Source organism: Haplochromis burtoni, unplaced genomic scaffold (genome assembly GCF_018398535.1).
Source record: "Haplochromis burtoni strain Fernald_Lab_line unplaced genomic scaffold, NCSU_Asbu1 Contig_356, whole genome shotgun sequence".
Classification (NCBI taxonomy): Eukaryota; Metazoa; Chordata; class Actinopteri; order Cichliformes; family Cichlidae; genus Haplochromis; species Haplochromis burtoni.
The window spans coordinates 284,893-304,523 of NW_024582717.1; the positions used below are offsets into that span (position 1 = coordinate 284,893).

The window sequence follows — 19,631 nt, forward strand, 5'->3', positions numbered from 1 at the left end:
TCTTAGACAGTTAAACTGACAGATTTAATAACCTACTGAAGGTGCCATAACGCTATTTTATTTTTTGAATTCCAGTTCAGTTCTTGACCACTAATGGTGAAAAGATAGTCTACAATAGATGTCTAGGCCTTAACATTAAAAAAAAAAAAAAAAAAAGCGAGGAGAAAAAGACTAAACCCAGACTAAAGGTTTCATCCTGATGCCTCACTTAAACTGCCACTTTAAGCCAGTTTAAGCCTCCGGGAGCAGGTTCCATCTTTGCAGGTAACGTTTAATACACTGCAAAGAAACATTACCAATGTAATTCAGAAGTTAATTTTAGTGGTTTATGAGATTATTCGTGTTAACAAATTAACAAAACTCATATATCTTTACTATTCTTTGAACACATTTTTCATGGAAATGAATAATTATTTAGAACGAATAACAATAAACAACGAGAACAGATAAGAGAAAAGAGCAAATGTCAGACGGATGTGGATATTTTTTTTACAGCGGGTAAGGCGGGACTTGTTCTGAGAAGTGAAAGTAAAAGCGAAAATTTCTGAGAAGCACCTACACAAACTGACGCACCGCGACAAGGGTTTTCTTTGATTTTTAGTCTTTTACTTTAGAATCAGCACCTAATATGCTGCACAGTCTGAATTCCTTTGCGCTTCAGCCGGGAGGTTTCTCTTTTGAGAACAGCCGCAGGTACACAAACTGGATTTAACAGCGTTTACAAAAACGGCTTTACGACATTAATGGCGGAACAAAAAAAAAAAAAAAGATTAGCGATTTCACACTAATGTGAGGCTCTCTGTCTTCCCTTTTCTCTGCCGTGTCATTACCAGGAATGCCGTGCTGGAGTCTAATTTGTCTCAGGCTGGTTACAAAGCTCCTAATGCCAGGAAGACAGGCACCACCATTGCTGGAATTGTATACAAGGTTTGGATTAATCATCAGTGGTTGGACAACACTAGTAATACACTAGGAAGCTGAATTATCATTTAAAGTGTGTTAACTTTTATATTTCCTTTTTGTGGTGTTAGGATGGAGTCATCTTGGGAGCAGATACCAGAGCTACAGATGACATGGTTGTGGCTGACAAAAACTGCATGAAAATTCACTACATTGCTCCAAAAATCTAGTAAGTTTACTCATTAATTTTACAGGACAAGTCGAATTGACTCCTCACTCACTTTGAAGATAGCTCTCACTAGAAAACAAGACCCCCGATGGCGGCAAGGCTCCTAGCATGCCAGCTTCATTTCATTCAGTTTCTTGATTTCTTTCCTGATGTCAAGATTTAAACCAGTATGGCCCATCAGCCAGCCATCTGCCTGAATCAGCTTACAAACTAAATGGTCACATTCCAAAGTCTACCTCTTGTGGCCCCTATCTGCTCGTCTAGTGCCGATTCTGCCATCATTCTCTCTTCAGAGAAAAACATTCCAATAGCTAGAATGCAAATACTATTGCTAACATTTAATTTTTTTCTTCAAAATTACTGATGACTTTTCAGTTCCTGACTTGGCCAATGCCTCCTTAGTTCTCATGTCTCCTCCTCCTTGTCTCCTGGTGCCCCTTGTCTGATGCTTCTCCAGTTCCAGGGCAGGAGATGCACCACACATCATCAGAGCAAACTGGCACCTTCCTGGGTGTCATACACATGGACAGCTATAGACACTATGGATGCATTGTTATACTGACACTTATACTTGCTGATGCAAGGGTCTACTTCGGAGGACAGACTTAATTTTCAAAATGAGGACAGATTCAGCAACTATATGGCTTATTTACTTTCTTCAGATCTCTCTCCTCTCTTAAAAACACAAAAAACAAAGAGACAAAGAAGAATAAAAACAGAGAGGGATAATAAGACTTGAGGCAATACATGGTATACCGTTCTGCCATGTATCTCCAAAACAAAAGAAATTAAAAAATGCATAAAAATGTACAAAAGTACAAAAATGTGGCTTTTTTTCTTTATGCGTCAAAGGCTAAGCAGAGATACTTATGCCATGTTCGTCAAACGGGTTATTGTTTGACTTGTCTAACAATTTTTTTGTATGTTTTGTAGCTGCTGTGGAGCTGGTGTTGCTGCAGATGCAGAAATAACTACACAAATCATGTCATCCAATGTGGAACTTCACATGCTCAACACTGGGCGACCCCCACTTGTTGCTATGGTTACCAGACAGCTCAAACAAATGCTGTTCAGGTGAGAGCAATAGAGCATAAGTAACTAATAGTTGGATGCTAAACAAGCAATATTCAAATTGTCGGGCCTAGAGCTGCTATGGTTGGGTAAAGATAACTTATTATGGGAAAATAAACAAGGGTTACACACTATTATTTTACTAAAATTTAAATTGGATAATTTTCTATCATTAGCTTCTGAACTAGGGCTTGCTGGAGCGATAAGCATTCGTGTACCCTCATTGTCTCTGTACTCTATTGTTTTTGTTTTGTTGCTTATTCACATGTGCACATTTTGGAGGATGTGCTCCGTATTCCTCTAACAAAAAAAGCTGGATGTTGTGGTAATGCCATCTGTTTGATTTGTCAGGTACCAGGGTCACGTGGGGTCATCTCTGATTGTTGGAGGAGTTGATGTGACTGGAGCTCACCTGTACAGTGTTTACCCTCATGGCTCTTATGACAAACTGCCTTTTCTCACCATGGGTATGTATATGTTTAGGGTACTGTCTACTATATGTGCAGAATGCTATGGCAGGTGTCTAAGAGTTTTCTAGAAGAAAAATCAAATAATTTTAAAAGTTGGAACTTGGTTTAAAACATCAATAAAAAAACAGAATCCACCAGTCTACGGAGCTTGGAAAGAAAAGCCTCTGGACTTGTTTAAGTTGCTTGAAGACGTTTCACCTCTCATCTGAGAAGCTTCTTCGGTTCTAAGGGTCAAATGGTGGAGAGTCCCAGATATAAACCCAGTGGGAGTTTCCCCCCCAAAGAGGGACAAAGGATCCCCTGATGATCCTCTACCTAATCATATGAGCCGAGGTGTGAAAACAGGTGTGGGTCACAGACAGAATCCAGCAGTTTGCAAATCTCATAAATTAATATTTTATTGACCATATAACATATTATAAACATACCAAATGCCTAAACTGAGATGTTTTACTACTTTATGATAAAAACAGTACTGTGCAAAAGTCTTGAGGCACCTGTTATTGCTTTTTATTTTGCTATGAAAGTAGCAAATACAAACGGTAATTTTGAAATGTGCAAACACATATGCAAGTACAGTATATAAGGGAAATGTAGAGTTTGGACAATTCCACCCATCCATCTATCTATCTTGCGGGGCTGGAATTTATCCCAGCCGCCATAGTACAAGAGGCTGGGTACACCGTGGACAGGTTGTTAGTCTTTTGCAGTGCTCACAGGCAGAGACAGACAACCATTCACACTCATATACCATACACACCTACAGGCGATTTAGAATTACCAATTAACCTAACCCCACTAACTGCATGTGTTTGCACTGTGGGAGATATTACCCAGAGAGAACTCGCATTGATTCAAACTGCATGCAAACTCCAGACAGAAAGGCCCAGATGCTGGAGTTGCCGTGGACCTTCTTGTTGTACGGCAACAATGCTGCCCTGCACAAGTCTAACAAGCTTAAAGTTAATATTTGGGATGACCACCTTTATTTTACAACACAATCTGACCTCTCTTAGGCAAGCTTTCTTGTAATGTCTTTAAGTAGCTTTCATGCTCTCCAAGCTTCTCCAAGTATATTCCAAAACTCATATCTTAGAGACTTGATACTACCTTACTATCCCAACACAACACTTATACTGTAGGCTTAGTGTAGTTCCTCACTGTACACAATTTCGTTGTACATGTACAATAACAATTTACCATTTTACCATATTCTATAGTTTTCAAAAATAGAATGGGTTACAGAGCCTTCAGCTTCTAGGCCCAACTCCTGTGAAAGATTCAAGAGATTCAAGTGGTTAAGCAGAGCAATGGAATTCTTACTTTGCAGGTTCCCTTCACACAACTAAATAAAAACAAACATAAAATAAAAATAAAAATAAAGACTAAACTTAACTCTGAGCATAGAATATAGCATTGAAAATAATAAATAAAGTAAAACAAGTACAAGTTTGTAGCACTTGTAGCTTATGTGTAGGTGTAGTCAGAATTTAAATTGCAAGTAGTTGCAACACTGTCACAGTGGTAATATATACAGAGTATGTGGTATTAAAATGTTGATAGTGTCTGAAGTTGTGTTATGTTGTATACAACTGTACAAAATTGCAAATTACAGGTCATAAGTCAGTAATTCAGTAGCCTGATAGCCTTTGGATTGGAACTGTTTGTTAGTCTGGTTGTCCTTGCTTTCACACTCCTGTAGCATTTGCCAGATGGCAGGAGTGAGAACAATGTGTGCTGTGGGTTGGTGCGGTGCTTGATGATGTTGTGTGCCCTTTTCCTGACCCAAGTGTTGTAAATGTCCTGTAGTGGTGGGAAGGGTACTCCACAGATGAATTGTGCCGTTTAATGACACGCTGGAGAGCTTTCCTGTCCTGAGTGGTGCTGTTCCCATACTATGATGGAATTTGTCGGGATACTCTCCACTGTGCACCTGTAGAGGAATTAGAAGGTCTTCACCCTCTCCACCTGAGTCCCGTTGATGTATAGTGCGGTGTGCTGGCCTCTCCTCATCCTCGGGTCAATAATCAGTCAACAGAGTTGGGGAGTAACGGAATACATGTTTGAATTTTAAAATACAAAATATGAGTAACTGTATTCCGTTACAGTTACCATTTAAAAAGGTGGTATTCAGAATACAGTTACATTGTTGAAATAAAGGGATTACATGGCGGTCTTTTCCTGTTTCATATGTTAGGCTATGCCCTCTCTATTTTTGGTAATTCCACGCCGGTGGAACCCTAAAGAAAACACGCATTAAGAGGCTCTAATGCCTGGGTCTCAAAATTGCGGCCCATGTCACCTCTACTTGCGGCCCGCATAATGACGTGAAGAAATATTTTTAAAAATTATTGTTCAAAAAATTATTTAATATGAAGGCAATAGGCAGAATGTTACAGGCATAGCTCTAAAGAATGTAGCCTCATGGGCAGTGTAGCCCAGTTGTAAGTAAGCCATTAAGACTCGACTGTACACTGTGTTCGTGTTTTTCTCCGAAACAATAATTTCTGTTGGAGCAGCCTTTCAACAACTCTCTGTCTCTCGCTAGCAAAGTAGACCCAGACAACAATAATAATTGTAATAATAATCATCATACCCTTCTCAGCATTTAAGGAGAGACTATTTTCCAGGCACCAGAATACCAGCTGAGAATACCAGCAGTCTCCTCTTCACCAGTGAGCCTGATGAAGGTTGTGCTGTCAGCGAACTTAGGTGTTGCTGGGAGAGGACACAGTCGTAGGTGAAGAGGGTGTACAGGAGTGAACTGAGAACACAGAGAACACAGAGAACACTGAGAACACAGCCTTGGGGAGTACTTGGTTTGTGTCTGATGTCTGCCTGTGAGGAAGTCCAGGACCCAGCTTCAGAGGGGGGGTGTCAGTCGAAAAGTAGAGAGCTTTCACACCAGTCTGTTTGGGATGACAGTGTTCAATGCTAAACTAAGGTCTATAAACAGCATTCAAACATAGGTGTCCTTATTTTTGAGGTGTGAGAGGGCTGTGTGGATGACTGCATTAACAGTGTCTTCAGTAGAACGATTCTTCTGATATGCAAATTGCAGAGGGTGTAATGTGTCTGGGATGGCTTCTTTGATATGGGTCATGACTATCCTCTCAAAGCACAACTGAAGTGAGTGCGATGGGGCAATAGTCATTCAAGCAGGTTATGTTGTTTCTCTTGGGGAAAGGGCACTATGGTGGCGGACTTGAAGCATGTAGGCACAGCTGACTGGGTGACGGACAAATTGAAAATGTCTGTAAAAACATCAGCCAGCTCTGAAGAGCAGACCCTCAAAGAGCTCTGTGCCGCCTCTGCTGATAGAATGCCTCCGTGTTGGTTGGTGTTGAAGGTGTCGAAGCCAGCGTAGAGCTCATTCGGCTCGTCTGGTAATGTGTTGCAGCTGACTGTGACCCTGCTTTTCCTCTGCTGGAAATCAATGATGTATTGCAGGCCCTGCCACATGAATCTGGAATCTGAGTTGTTGTAATATCCTTCCAGCTTCAGTCTGTACTGGCTCTTGGCTTCTCTGATGGTAACCAGGGAAGCCAGTATGCATCAGTGGTAACCACTGATGCATACTGGCTATTCCTCTAAATTCACAGAACTGTGCTCTCTCAGGGCAGCAGTCTTAAACACACTCCAGTTTGTAGCATCAAAGCAGTCCTGAAGCACCAATTCATTCTCTTCATTCCAAATTTAATAATTTTACTTGCTGGGAGGGCTCATTTGAGGAGCTGCCAGTATGAATGGAGTAGCTCCCATTTTGGATTCGTGAGACAGTAACCCTCTTTACTTTTAAGATTAGGTTCAAAACTCTCATTTTCGACAAAACCTAATATTAGAGCTCGATCAGGTGACCCTAAATCCTCCTTTAGTAATGCTGCAATAAGCTTAAGCATTTCTTCTTCACTCATCTCCTTTCACTCTCTTGTGTATTTATACACCACCACTGTATTTAATCATTAGCAATTAATAAACTCTGGCTTCTCCTGTAGTTTGCCTTTTGTGTTCTTCCTCTCTCTGTTCTCTTCCTTTCCCCCTTACCTCAAATGACCTCAGCACATAACTGCACCTCCTTGAGCCTGGTTCTGCTGGGCTTTTGTTCCTGTTCCTGTTAAATATATATATATATATTTTAAAACTCCTCACCAATTCCTTTCTTTCTAATACTGTAGGGTCTTTACCTCACAATAAAAAACAGCCTTGGGGTGACTTGCTTGGGGTGATCCTGTATAAACTGCAGGCTGGTAGTAACAAAGTTCTTAATGATACAATTTAAAATAGGTTCTTTGGTATGTTTTCTGTCTTTTATATGTATAGACATAAAACAGATTCATCCCTTTAGGTTCCTCTTTAATGTTTAAATGAGTCAGGTCAGTGTTTGTTCCTCATAAAACTGTGAAGACCTTGAATAGCTCATCACAGTATAAACTACATGTTTATACACTACATATGCACAGGAACACTTCCAGAAATGACTGTCTTCCAGAGGTAGGAAGTAACAAACATATTTGTACTTTATTATCTATTTTTTTACATTTGTACCCTACATTTTTACACAAATATTTGTTATTCCTCTCGCCCTGCTTGCGTCATACAGATTCAAGCTGAGTACATTCATTAGAATTACAGTTTAGATGAACAAGTATAATCCTGTTAACAGCAAGAAAATGACATTTATTTGTGTTGATTTCAGTATAGATTTGTTGAATCCAACTGCGAACAGCACCATCACTAATTTCATTCATACTGTGATGGCCCAGCAGCGAAGGAAATCATTCAAAAAGAATCAAAGTCTTGGGCCCATAAAAGAGGTCAAAATTGCAGAACTCTGCTCAAAGTTAACAAACAATACTGATAACTCAAACAAACTGACCTAACTTAACAAGACAAAGGGGAAACTTAAATAGTGGCTGATCAGTCCACAAAAAACACAAGGGGTAAAACACACAAAAAACCTAACTGAAACTAACATAACGAACTCCAATTCCCCCCATGGTCCCGAGTTATGGAATGAGCAAATTTGCAGTTTTCCATCAAGGCTTGCTCCGCCCCTTTTCCACCTCTTGGCTCCTCAATCAAGGGACTGGAGCAGCTGCAACTAAGGTAACTCAAAAATCAAAGATTAATCATACTTAACTAAAACTAAAATGTGCGCACTTATTTTATAATGCAGTGTTATGTGGATATGTTAATTAATTCTAAACCAAAACCAGTTATTCATTGTCCTGTAAATTAATTCCTATATTTAAAGACAAATGTGAATGCAGTGTTATGTATAAGCCTTTACGCTAATATGGTGGCCATTACCACTGTGTGGCTGTAAGTGCAGCCATCACACATACAATGTCTAGCATTATGTCTTTATCCCTCAATCTCCCGTCCAACAAGAATAGCCTGAATAACCGATAACTTCTACACTTATCGATAATATTTTCACTAATGCTGTTGACAGGAATGTTTTAAGTGGATTAATAATAAATGACATATGTTACCATCTACCAGTTTTTGCAACATTACAGAACTATGCCAGTATTAACAGATGTGAACCTAATAAGAAATTAATTAGACATAAAACACAAGAAGCAATTTGCCGCCTCAACAGCCAAGACTGGAGTAACATCTATGTTCAAGATGTTGACGTGGCATTTGAAAACTCTGTTGTATAATTTTATTTTATTTTTTTAAAGAACAATAGAAGCTGAACAAACTTATAAGAGGTATAAGAATAAATTGATAAAAATTATAAGAAGCAGCAAAAGAAATGACTACAGTAAAGTTTTAGATGAAAATAAGAATAACATGAAAAACATGTGGACAATACTAAATAACATTGTAAATAAAGGAACTAAGGGATTAGAATATCAAAATAACTTGCAAATACAAAATACAATGATCAGTGACATAAAAGAAATTGCAAATGGTTTTAATGACTTTTTTCTTGATTTTGATCCTGTCTTGGCTTAAGGAATTGTAAAAGCTGGACATGCTCCTAAAACTAAAACTATTAATGTAGCAAACTCAATGTTTATAAGGGGAGTAGATGAAGAGGAAATTATTTATGTAGCTACATCCTTTAACTCCAAAAAATTAACTAACTGACTGTGATGGCATTGTTATGATTTGAAATAAAGGTATTATTGGATGTATTGTGAAACCATTTACCTACATTTGTAATCTGTCATAACAGAATGGTGTATTCCCTGAGATGAAAATTGCAAAGTTAGTTCCAATATATAAAGCTGGAGATAAACATATTCTCGCAAACCATCAGCCCATCTCTTTAATACCACAGTTCTCTAAGATACTGGAAAAATATTTTTTAAAATAGATTGTATGAGTTTATCACAAAAAACAATGAATAGCAGATTAGATGCAAAAGCACCACAACACATACGTTAATGAAGTTTATAGATACAGTAACAACTGCTATTGAAATCAAAGAATATGCTGTCAGTTTTGGGGCCACTGCTTTTCATATTGTACATTAATGAGATGTGTGCAATTTCAAAGTCTTTGAAAATAATATTATTTGCAGACGATACAAAATTACTGTGCCGTGGAAGTAACTTGGAACAACTTCTGAATGAACTAGAAAATGAACTAAATAATCTGAAGACCTGGTTTGACTATAATAAATTAATATTGAACCTGGGTAGAACAAAATTCATAATATTTGGGAATCACACATATTCTACCAATAGTAAACTGACAATAAATAACATGGCAATTCTCTGGCAATTCTCTACAAGGTTAAGGATCGTATAAATCAAATGCATTATATATTCTTTATTGTTCTATGATACTCCCGTACATGACATATTGTGTGGACGTGTGGGGAAACACGCATAAAGCACACACCCATCCAATTCCGCAAAAAAGAGCAATAAGGATAATAAATAAAACCACCTCAAGAGAACCATCAAATCCACTTTTTATTAAACTGAATATTCTCAGATTTAAGGATTTGGGTGACCTCAGAACCGTACAATGTACAAAGCAGCAAGTAAACTTTGCCACACAACATTCAGAACTTTTTCCAGATAAGACCAAATACTCATAACCTGGGAAGAATCCTTATGTTCAGCAAGCCAGTAGTTAGGACTAATGTAAAATGTCGCAGCATTACAGTCACAACAGTTAGTGTGTGGAACTCCTGTACAAATGAAGTTAAGAAAAAGACATCAATACAAAAATTCATGTGATTGTTTAATAAATGATAAATTGCGTGAATATAGGAAATTTCCTCTCATTGTGTTCTGTTGAAGCCTTGTCCTCAAATTCATAGACTGAGGCAAGAGTGTTTTGGTTTACAAGTTGAAATTTTTGTGTGTGTGTATGTTTATGTGTTGTATATGAGTCTAGACTTGTATACAGTCAAACATGTGTGGATCATATAATGTCGAATTGTGAATATTGATTTGTAAATAATGGAATTTGAAATAAGGCGGAAGGAACAGAAAAAGTGTAAACTTCACCCTACTCCTTTATGAGCATAAACATTGTGTAGACATAGAGATATTCATGAAAACTTGATGTTTTTAAGTTTTTCTTATCTCTTGTTATTTTACATATATTTACATGTTTGAAAAACATTATTCTATCTATCTCGTTTAAAAAGGCTGCATCTCTGATGGGATTGGTAGTTTGCACATCTGGAAAGCGCCATCCAGATGATGTTTTTTAAAGGTCTTGCATATTTCAGCAAGACGATGCTAAACTGCATTCTGAATCTATCATTTTGTGATGTGTTGCTCCATTAAAAATTATAATATATTTCTTAAAATTATACATGTTCTTAGTTTATACAAATCATTTTTTCAGCTCATTGCATCCTGTTTTTTTAATACTTCATACAGCATTCCAACTTTCAGTCATAAATTATCATTATTAACATACAGTTGAATGAAAATACTTTTGCCTAGCAACAGACAGTGACAGTAATAGTAATAATAACAATGTTTGGCTCTGATTTTAGGATCTGGAGCAGCAGCTGCTGTCTCTGTATTTGAGGACAGGTTCAAACCAAATATGGAGGTAAGGCATTGTCATGTTCCCTCTTATGACATACTGTAGGTAATTAAATAAAGAGTCAAATCTTTAAGAATAAACAAATTGAAGTAATAATGTCCACAGAATCGGAAAGACATATAAATTGAATGAAATTTAATAACATATCTTCAGTTGGAAGAGGCGAAGCAGCTAGTACGAGATGCCATCGCTGCAGGGATTTTCTGTGACCTGGGTTCAGGCAGTAACGTCGACTTGTGTGTCATCACTGAAGCTGGAGTGGAATATTTGCGTGGCTATGACAAGCCCACAACGAAGGGGAAAAGGTGAGCCATTATTCTATTACACTGTTAATTTGTGTTTTTTCGTTTGTTAATCTGCTGGTCACATAATCAGAGCACTCACATGGGCATTTTCATAAAGGACAAAAAGACTAATAGGATCACTAAATTCTGCTTAATATAGGCATCAACAATAGCAGCAAGAGTAACAAAGCAGTTAAACCAATGCGATTTAACACCAAAGTTTAAAGTTAATCACAATTTTTAAACTTCTGCTTGTCCACCTGCTTTTCATAGAAAAGCAAAACTGTAGATGCTATGCAGAAAACTTTTCCTGAATCACTGGACGAAGTTGGGCATTGAGGCCGTTATTAGTTTGGTCAGATTTTCTTGACATTTGACAGTCACTACAAACATATCTGCTTAACATCAAACATGTAAAACTCCTCAAGATTATCCCAAAAGAAGTGTCACTCAAACCAGAATTATTCCTACTTTGCTTCTACTCAGAGGAGCACAGTAAACGGCTTCTTTTCAGCTTAACTTTTTATTTAACTTTTGTCCTAAATAAAATAGAATGTGTGGATAAATCTGAAACTGACCTGACAGTTTTTCTTCTTTAGGAAATATCTAATCCAAATCCAATTAGATAAATCTAATGCGTTACATTTTCTCTCTCTCTCTGTCTTTTCTTTTCAGAGAAGGGCAGTACAGGTATAAGACTGGGACCACCGCTGTCCTGACCAAAACTGTGACACCCCTGTCCCTGGATGTGGTCAATGAATCTGTTCAGATTATGGACACTGAATGAAATTCAGCAGCATTTTTCAGCTAGAATAAAATGTATTCAGTAGAATAGGATGAATAAAAAAAACCTTGTTAAATGATTAGTGTTCGCAAATTTATTTAGTGACTACTGCTGAAAAATACTGGAAGATGGTAACTATTTCTTTTTCTTACTAAAAAAAAATCTATATATAGCAGAACATGATCCGTTGTCTAAAGAATTATTAAGGAATTTATTAAAAATCACTTTTGGTGACCTACTGGTCTGTGAAAACACAATAAAATCTTATTTTCATGCATTGCTAATTGCTGAGCTTTATAATGTCACAGCATTATGCTTTATAGTATATATTTGATTATTTATTGAATAATTTGAAGATTATTATGTCACACACTTCTCTGTCTTTTAACAATAGCTTCCAAAGGGTTATCTCTAAAGAGCTCCAGACAATGCACACTCACTGATTTACACATATCCACCAAAGGATCCAAAAAGTGGGTGAGCAACATTTAATGAATCCTGAAAAAGTACATGGAAGATCAGATCACAGTAAGGGTATTCACAGCAAACACACAGGAATTATTATTTTAGTGGTCGACAATAGCTTTAACTATTTTAAGAGAAATAAAATCCAAGTCCCAAACGGATACAATTTTAGAGCTTTATCACACAGATATTACTAAGCAGGTAGTGAGATGGCTTTTTTATGCATCACCACATGCAGTTTACAGGGGGACAAGTTTGTAGATCACTTGGCAACAAATGCTGTGTCATGAGAAAAGAATACAAATTGCCCAACAACACCCACTTTCAGATTACACTTCTGTAATGAATAATTTAGGTAAAGAAACTGAGCAGAATACTTGGAAAATTGATTCCAGTACAAAATTAAAGGAACAAAATCTAAATGCAGAAACTGTGTACATACTTTCTGATTCTAAGAGCATAGTTTATAAAAGAAGAATAAAGGTTTTCTTTAATTTTTGAGTATCAAATAGTTAAGACAGGGCTTGTCCTGTATGGAAAACATCTGGTAGGCAAGTATAAGAGGGACAGCTCAAAACCAGTATGACGACTCAATCTTTACCACTGCAAGAATTTTATTTTATTTTTACCTTTATTTTAATAAAAGATATACATCTCTTTTACTGGTATTATGCACACCAGAAGAGTTTAGAGACTGATTAAAGACTTGTGAGCGGCTGGACAACAATTTCAAAACCTTGCTCATCTTGGATTAACTAGCCTAAAATGGCAATGAACAAAAATTACCGAATAGCTTTATAGTGGTAACATTTCAGTAAGTTTCAAACGGAACTTGGATATAAACAGTAGAGGCCAGCAGGCGTGTGTCGCAAGTTGTGAGCCATACGTGAAACGGAAAAAGACGAAGAAGAAGAATCTGGCCCGCGAGCTGGATCAAAGCTGATTGGCTGAGCCAGCGGGGGGCGTTATTTGAATTTCAGTCTGGAGTGTGTGGCGTTTGTAGCTTTTCGGGTAGTTATATCGGCTTCGAGTATTTCAAGTTGAGAAGTGGTGTTGAACCCAACAGGTACGTGTACTATTATTTTACTTTTCTAATGAAACATTTTCAAGGGTGAATGTGTTGTTGTTCACGTGTAATAGCTCCTAGAACATGTCATTTAGATAAACAATCTGAAAAGCAAGGACCTTCTGTTCCATTTGGCCGTACGAGTCGTGCATGAAACCTTTATTTTGTGGGGAAATAATAATTATAATAATAATAAAAACTAAACACGTTATTATTTTTAAGCTTCATGTGTGACCTTAGCAGACGTCTCTGTGGAAACCGAGTAATGTTGCTCTAAATATTGTACAAGGCATTCATACGTTTTCCCCGTGCAATTTCTTGTGGATAATTTGATGTCAGTTAGTCACCCATTTGAAATTGTTAATCCTCACTACCTTTTTATTGCCATTTCCGAACGAGTTTTTGCAACAGGACCCAATGGTTCGATCGAATAGATCAAATATTTTATATCAAGGTGGTCTTATCTCTAGCTTTCTCTATATTTTAATAAAATTTGTTTGCTCATATTATAGCAACACTATGTATTAGCTATATAGCGTAGCTTGTATTTTAGCGACTGCAACTTGTCAATTTCCTTGTATACAGTAGTTTTAAAACGCTGTGATTCTTCGCAGGAATATGACATAGCATCCCAGCATAGTTATATTAGGCTTTATTTATAATGCCCGTGTCATAATTTTCTGTTTTTCTAAAATGTAATTTGAAACAGTTGCTTGAATGAAGGTACCAGAGAAGACCTCAGAATTGCATGTTGTAGAGTGTATAAGAAACAAGAAATTGTGTCAGATTAGAAAAGGGACACAGTGCAGAGCTTGACAACAATGCCACTTAAAACTACAACTTTGTCCTCATTTTATGGTATTACAGCTTTTTCTCCAAAATGGATTATATCCATTGTTTAAAATTTGGTTTGTGATGCATTCTAAGGATATTCTTTGTGACTAATTTGTTAGGGTACTTTGTTAGGAACACAGTAATCCCACAGAGACCCTTTGGAGAAGGTGGTCTCTGTACGTTTCCTAATGAACTCCTGGTTTGTTTATGGTGTGAATGTGATCTGACCCCGATTCAAGCCAACTGCCAGGTGTGCAGTACATCTTTAAGCTATAAGATGTCCTTTAGCTATATATGCTTTGGATTCTCAATGTAGGAAGGAACCACTGATGTGCAAAGGTCTGTATGGGCTAGCAACTAGCTGTGAAGTGAACATTACCAAGGCTTTTAATTTTGAGTACAAGATCCATAGAGGCAGGGGTCTGTCACACCAGGCAAGAACCCATGTTTAGGCTGTGTAAAGATACCCCTGAGACAATTCAGCACATAACAGCAGGGTGAAAATGCTAGCAGGCACCCATATTATACAGGAACATCTTTTAAACTCAAGTCCCGAGGTTAAAATGACCACCCTAGTGTGGTCGAGAATGACCAAGCTAAGATCCCATGGGATTTCCAGATACAGACGGACAAACTAGTGATGGCTAACCAACTGTACATAGCAGAGGAAGACAGCCATAGTGATAGATGTAGCTATACTGAATGACAGCAACATCAGGAAGAAGGAACTTGCTGGAGAGGTACCGAGGGCTGCGAGAAGAACTGGAGAAGATGCGGAGGATGAGGGTAACAGTGGTGATCTGAGCAGCGAACGGAGGCTTGGGAAATGGCTCCAGCAGATCCTAGGAACAATATAGTCCTAAGAACAGCAAAGATACTGCATGTATTTATATGTGTGTGTATGTATGTATGTGTATATATATGTATGTATAGTGTATATATATAGTATGTATGTGTATATATGTATGTGTTATGATATATGTGTGTGTATATATATATTATGTGTTATATATATATTGTATTATTTATATATATGATATGATAGATGTATGTGTTGTAGTGATATATGATATGTGTGTGTGATATATATATAATGTGTGTGTGTGTATATATGTAATATATATGATGTGATTTGTGTGATATGATATATAGATATATAGATGTATATAATGATATGATGATGTGTATAATATAATATATAGAGTGTATTAATATATATGATATATATACTAAAGACTCTAATATGAATGTATATATAATATAGATAATATTTATCTATATATGATTATAGATAATTAATTTTTATTTATTTTATTTTTTTGCTGAACACCAAAGACAGATCTGAAGAAGTTAGCTTGGACTTTTTTTTTTTTTTTCCCCCATAAATTTTTCAAGTAGAAAGGAGTAAAAAAAAAAAAAAAAATTTAGAAAAAACATTAAATGACTTTGGACTGTTGGTGTATTCTTGAGAAAAGTAATTTTTGAAGATGGAGCTGAAGTAGTTAGTGTCTGGGGGGGAAAAAGGCTTGACACACTTGGATAAGATTGGCACATGTCCTGCTTTCCCTTCTCATTCAAGCAGTTATAAAATGACGTATCCCACTGGCATGAGTACCTTTGCAAACAAGAGCTGCTTCTCATGTGTCAAGGTAGCTTGATGTTTCTAATGATCTGTGATTTGAAGTAAGCCACACTTCCCCTTTTACTTTGAATGCATTTGAGACAAAATCAATCTGCCGAGCATTTTCTTCTGTAATCTGATGATCTTTTCTAGGCCTTTTAAGCTGTTTTATCAGAAGAGAGGGTGAATCTATACCACCCTCTATACCTTTATTTACCTGGATAAATAAAGTTTAAATAAAATGAAAACAAGATAACTGCTTACCTTGTCTGATAAAATAATAAGTACAGTTACTGACTGAAAAGGAAACTTGAAAGTTTGTTCTTTGGTTTTTTTTGTGCCTCTAGTAATGTCGCTAATCTGACATAGTTAAATTGTGACCTTGGTGTTATTCCCTTTGTAATTGTCGCCTGTACATTTGTAGCAATGCGTCATAATTCATCTGCCAGCCGTCGGAAGGGTAAAACCCCTCAACGGCGCCCCCAAGTGCCAGCCCAAAGGACCCCCAGTGTAACATCCCCAAGACGCAGTGGAGTTCCAGGTTAGAGATGTGAATTTTAATGTTTGTTGTGTGTGTGTGTGTGTGTGTGCGTGTGTGTGTGTGTGTCGGCGCGCGAGAGGGGGAGCAGCGGGCTGACGGTAATGTCTGGCGTCTCTCTCTCTCTTCATCTCTCTCTCACTCACTCACTCACACTCACTCACACTCTCTCTCTCTCACACACACACACACACACACTTTTCAGCACTTAAAATCAAAGGCTTATTTGATTATCAAAGATTTTACTTAATTGTCTTGCTAACAAACTGTATTTGTGCATTTAGGACAGCCTCCTGTTTCCCCCAAGAAGAGGAAATTTCGACCAGGAACCAGAGCTTTGATGGAGATCCGCAAGTACCAGAAAAGCACAGATCTCCTCCTTAGAAAGGCGCCCTTTGCCCGTTTGGTGAGTCTGACAACAGCAGACCAGACACAGATAAAGTCACTTTTTACCCACTGGGAGTCTTTATTTATTTATTTATTTATTTATTTATTTTTAAACTGTATTTTCATTTACAGCATTTCTTTTTTCATTGTTTACATTGTTACAGGAGTGAATCTGTTTTTGCGTTGTTGTCTTTTTGTTTTTTTTAGTTGAATCAATAGAAATTTTCTTTTTTTCAATGCCTTTTAATTGTTGGAAGTACAAGAAAGAGAAACTACAGTAATTACAAATATGCTCATATATTCTGTCTCTTAACTCGGGTCTTAATGTTAATAACCATTATAGATATCTACTTGTCCGGTACAAAATCTATGTCTCCATCCTCACGATGATAGCATGTAAATAATCTTTACTGTGTTCACAGAATTTTAGGCTGAAACTGGCAGCAAAAAGAACCAAGATAAAAGGAGCTGATTCTGTTGTACAATTCAATGTCTATAATCTCTTTGAAGGACACAAGGGAATTTTAGTCTTGTCCTCTTTGGGGCTGATCTAGGACTAGGATTCGGGCATTTGGTGCCATCAGAGTCGATTCTCTCAATGACCTGCAGGCACAAAAAATAGTTATTAAATAAAAAATAAATTAACTGCATAATACATACAGTCAAATGAAGGATTGTACATATGATGCAGGACTGCATAGAGTCCTGCGAAAAAACTGTGGAAGAAGTAATGGTGAACTTACTTTCCCTGTTAAGGCAATCCACATTACACCAGGGCCTGTGGTGCTGTCCAATACCAGCCACATTTCACCAGGTCCAGTATTGTTGGCCTATGCACAAAGTAACAGCCAGGTGTTACTAATCAAATGCACTTGATTTACTGATCAGTAGGAAATGTGAGCGCTTCTATGAAAGCAGAGGTTTTGGGCTGCCCAGTAAGAATACTTTATCTGGGAGGCGCTTGCGTCAGCTGGCTTCTTTCGTCATGGAGGATCAGATTATATTTGCCGCTTGTGTCTGCAATCTAATTTTTCACCTTTAAAGAGCTAGCAATAATAGTGTTAACACAAAGATCAGGCAGGGAACTTCTCTCACACCCAAGTTTTTGCTTCAGCTACTACCAGAGCTGCACTCTGCTTGGGATGTCAGGACCTGTCAGCTGTCTCTGGAGTCCGGCAGGCAAACCAAGTCCGAACAGTGCTCCTTCTTCAGCTTGACAGCTGTAATCACCTCTGGTGGCCACCATCTCATTCAGGGGATACTGCTACGGCAGACATGTGCCAAAATTTCTGAGTTCATGTGCAGTTTTTTTAAACAAATCAGTTACATACTCGTATAGTTGGTGTTGAAAAAGCATCACTGTCTAGAGGGTTTTTTGTGTGTTTGTTGTGTGCGTGTGTGTGTGTGTGTGTGTGTGTGTGGGGGGGGTTCTATGTGACTGAAGCCTCTGTTTCTTAAAAAGATGTTGGTTCTTCCTTTTGATTTAGGTGCATGAGGTGTGCCAAAGCTTTTCTAGAGAAAATCTTCGATGGCAGGTTTATGCTCTTCTGGCCCTCCAAGAGGTAAGACGCCATCTCCATTAGCCTTTTGATGAATTGTGGACACTTGTAGTGTTCACTTGTCTATTTGATATATTTACCTAGAATTACAAGTGTGATGGTGTGCAGTGTTTTGTTTTTTTTGTTTGTTTGTTTTGGGGGGTTTTTTTGCCTTAAATAAGGCCATTTAGATCGCCATACTGCCATTAGGTGGAGATCAGTTGATAGCTTATGTACCCTTTTCACACAGGTGACTGTGACAGAAAAGTATTCACAGTGCTTCACTTGTTACAGTTTTATCATGTTTGAGCCTGATTCCAAAATGGATTGAATTCATTTTTTACCTCAAAATATTATACACAACATCTCATAATGAAAAAGTGAACAATTTTTGCTTAGAATTCTTGCAAATTTATTAAAAATAAAAACCAAAACATGTACATAAGTATTCACAGCCTTTGCTCAATACTTTTGGCAAAAAGTTACATGTTATACTTTTGTTTGGTATAAGGTGTTTGTCCTGATATGCGGTTGTCCAGTCTTTTTCAAACGTAACGTGCTAACTGTAACTGAGGATTTTAGGAGCTTTTTTTAAGAGTGAAATGTAGCTCTCGGGGTTTTTTATAGTTTCTCGAAGCATTACATAGTCTGACCTTGGGTTAAATTTCCTGGTAAGATTAGTGACTGCCTTGAATGTTTCCCATTTCTGAATAATATTTTTCACTGTACATTGATGGACTTGTTTTAGAAATGGCCTTGCAACTCTTTTTATAAACCCACTTCTGAACAGCAACAATTGCCCTCCAAGTTTGTCGCTGGTGTTGTTTGGCTTTCTTTTTGTTAACTAAATAATGTAATTATTTATTGTGTATATTGTGTAATTATTACACATTCCTATTAAGCCATAGTAAAGCTTGCCAATCAAACGTTTCTACATCCTTGTCCTCCCAGGCTGCAGAGGCTTTTCTCGTCTTGATATTTTCAGATGCCAACCTGTGTGCCATCCACGCCAAGAGAGTCACTGTATTCCCTCGTGACATTCAGCTAGCCCGGAGGATCCGTGGGGTGGATAATCTGTAATTCTTAATCCCATAACAGAAATACATTTGTTTCATTTTGATTTAGTTTAAATTACAACTGTTATATTAAAGGTTTTCTAATTGTATGCTACAATGTGGAGAGTTGAGGTTTGGTTCCTTTTCACACGTTGACTTAAAACAAATGGCATCCAATGAAACCAGAAGCTTTTTCATTCCCCCCGCTTTTTTTGTAAACATTGTTGAGGGGTTTTACTTTGCAGAATACATTTAATGTGTTCGTGTGATCACTGTTCTTTTTGTAATATTTGATATGCTGTTAATGTGTATATATTGTTGCACGTTGTATTAAACTTATATTCTTTTTTTTCTATTG

At 37.3% G+C, this 19,631-nt stretch overlaps 2 protein-coding genes across 2 annotated transcripts; both read left to right on the forward strand.

Annotated features, from left to right (window-relative positions):
- Window positions 1-515: 515 nt before the first annotated feature.
- Window positions 516-11,848, forward strand: psmb10 (proteasome 20S subunit beta 10). Its single transcript, XM_005943049.2, has 8 exons — window positions 516-693; window positions 834-927; window positions 1,032-1,129; window positions 2,063-2,203; window positions 2,552-2,667; window positions 10,649-10,707; window positions 10,855-11,006; window positions 11,661-11,848. Exons 1-8 carry the CDS (start codon window positions 629-631, stop codon window positions 11,770-11,772), a joined length of 837 nt encoding a protein of 278 aa, XP_005943111.1. The 5' UTR covers window positions 516-628; the 3' UTR covers window positions 11,773-11,848.
- A 1,041-nt stretch (window positions 11,849-12,889) lies between these two features.
- LOC102291296 (histone H3.3) lies at window positions 12,890-19,631 on the forward strand. The gene is made up of 5 exons (XM_042228819.1): window positions 12,890-13,300; window positions 16,180-16,296; window positions 16,578-16,699; window positions 18,168-18,242; window positions 19,170-19,631. Exons 2-5 carry the CDS (start codon window positions 16,182-16,184, stop codon window positions 19,296-19,298), a joined length of 441 nt encoding a protein of 146 aa, XP_042084753.1. The 5' UTR covers window positions 12,890-13,300; window positions 16,180-16,181; the 3' UTR covers window positions 19,299-19,631.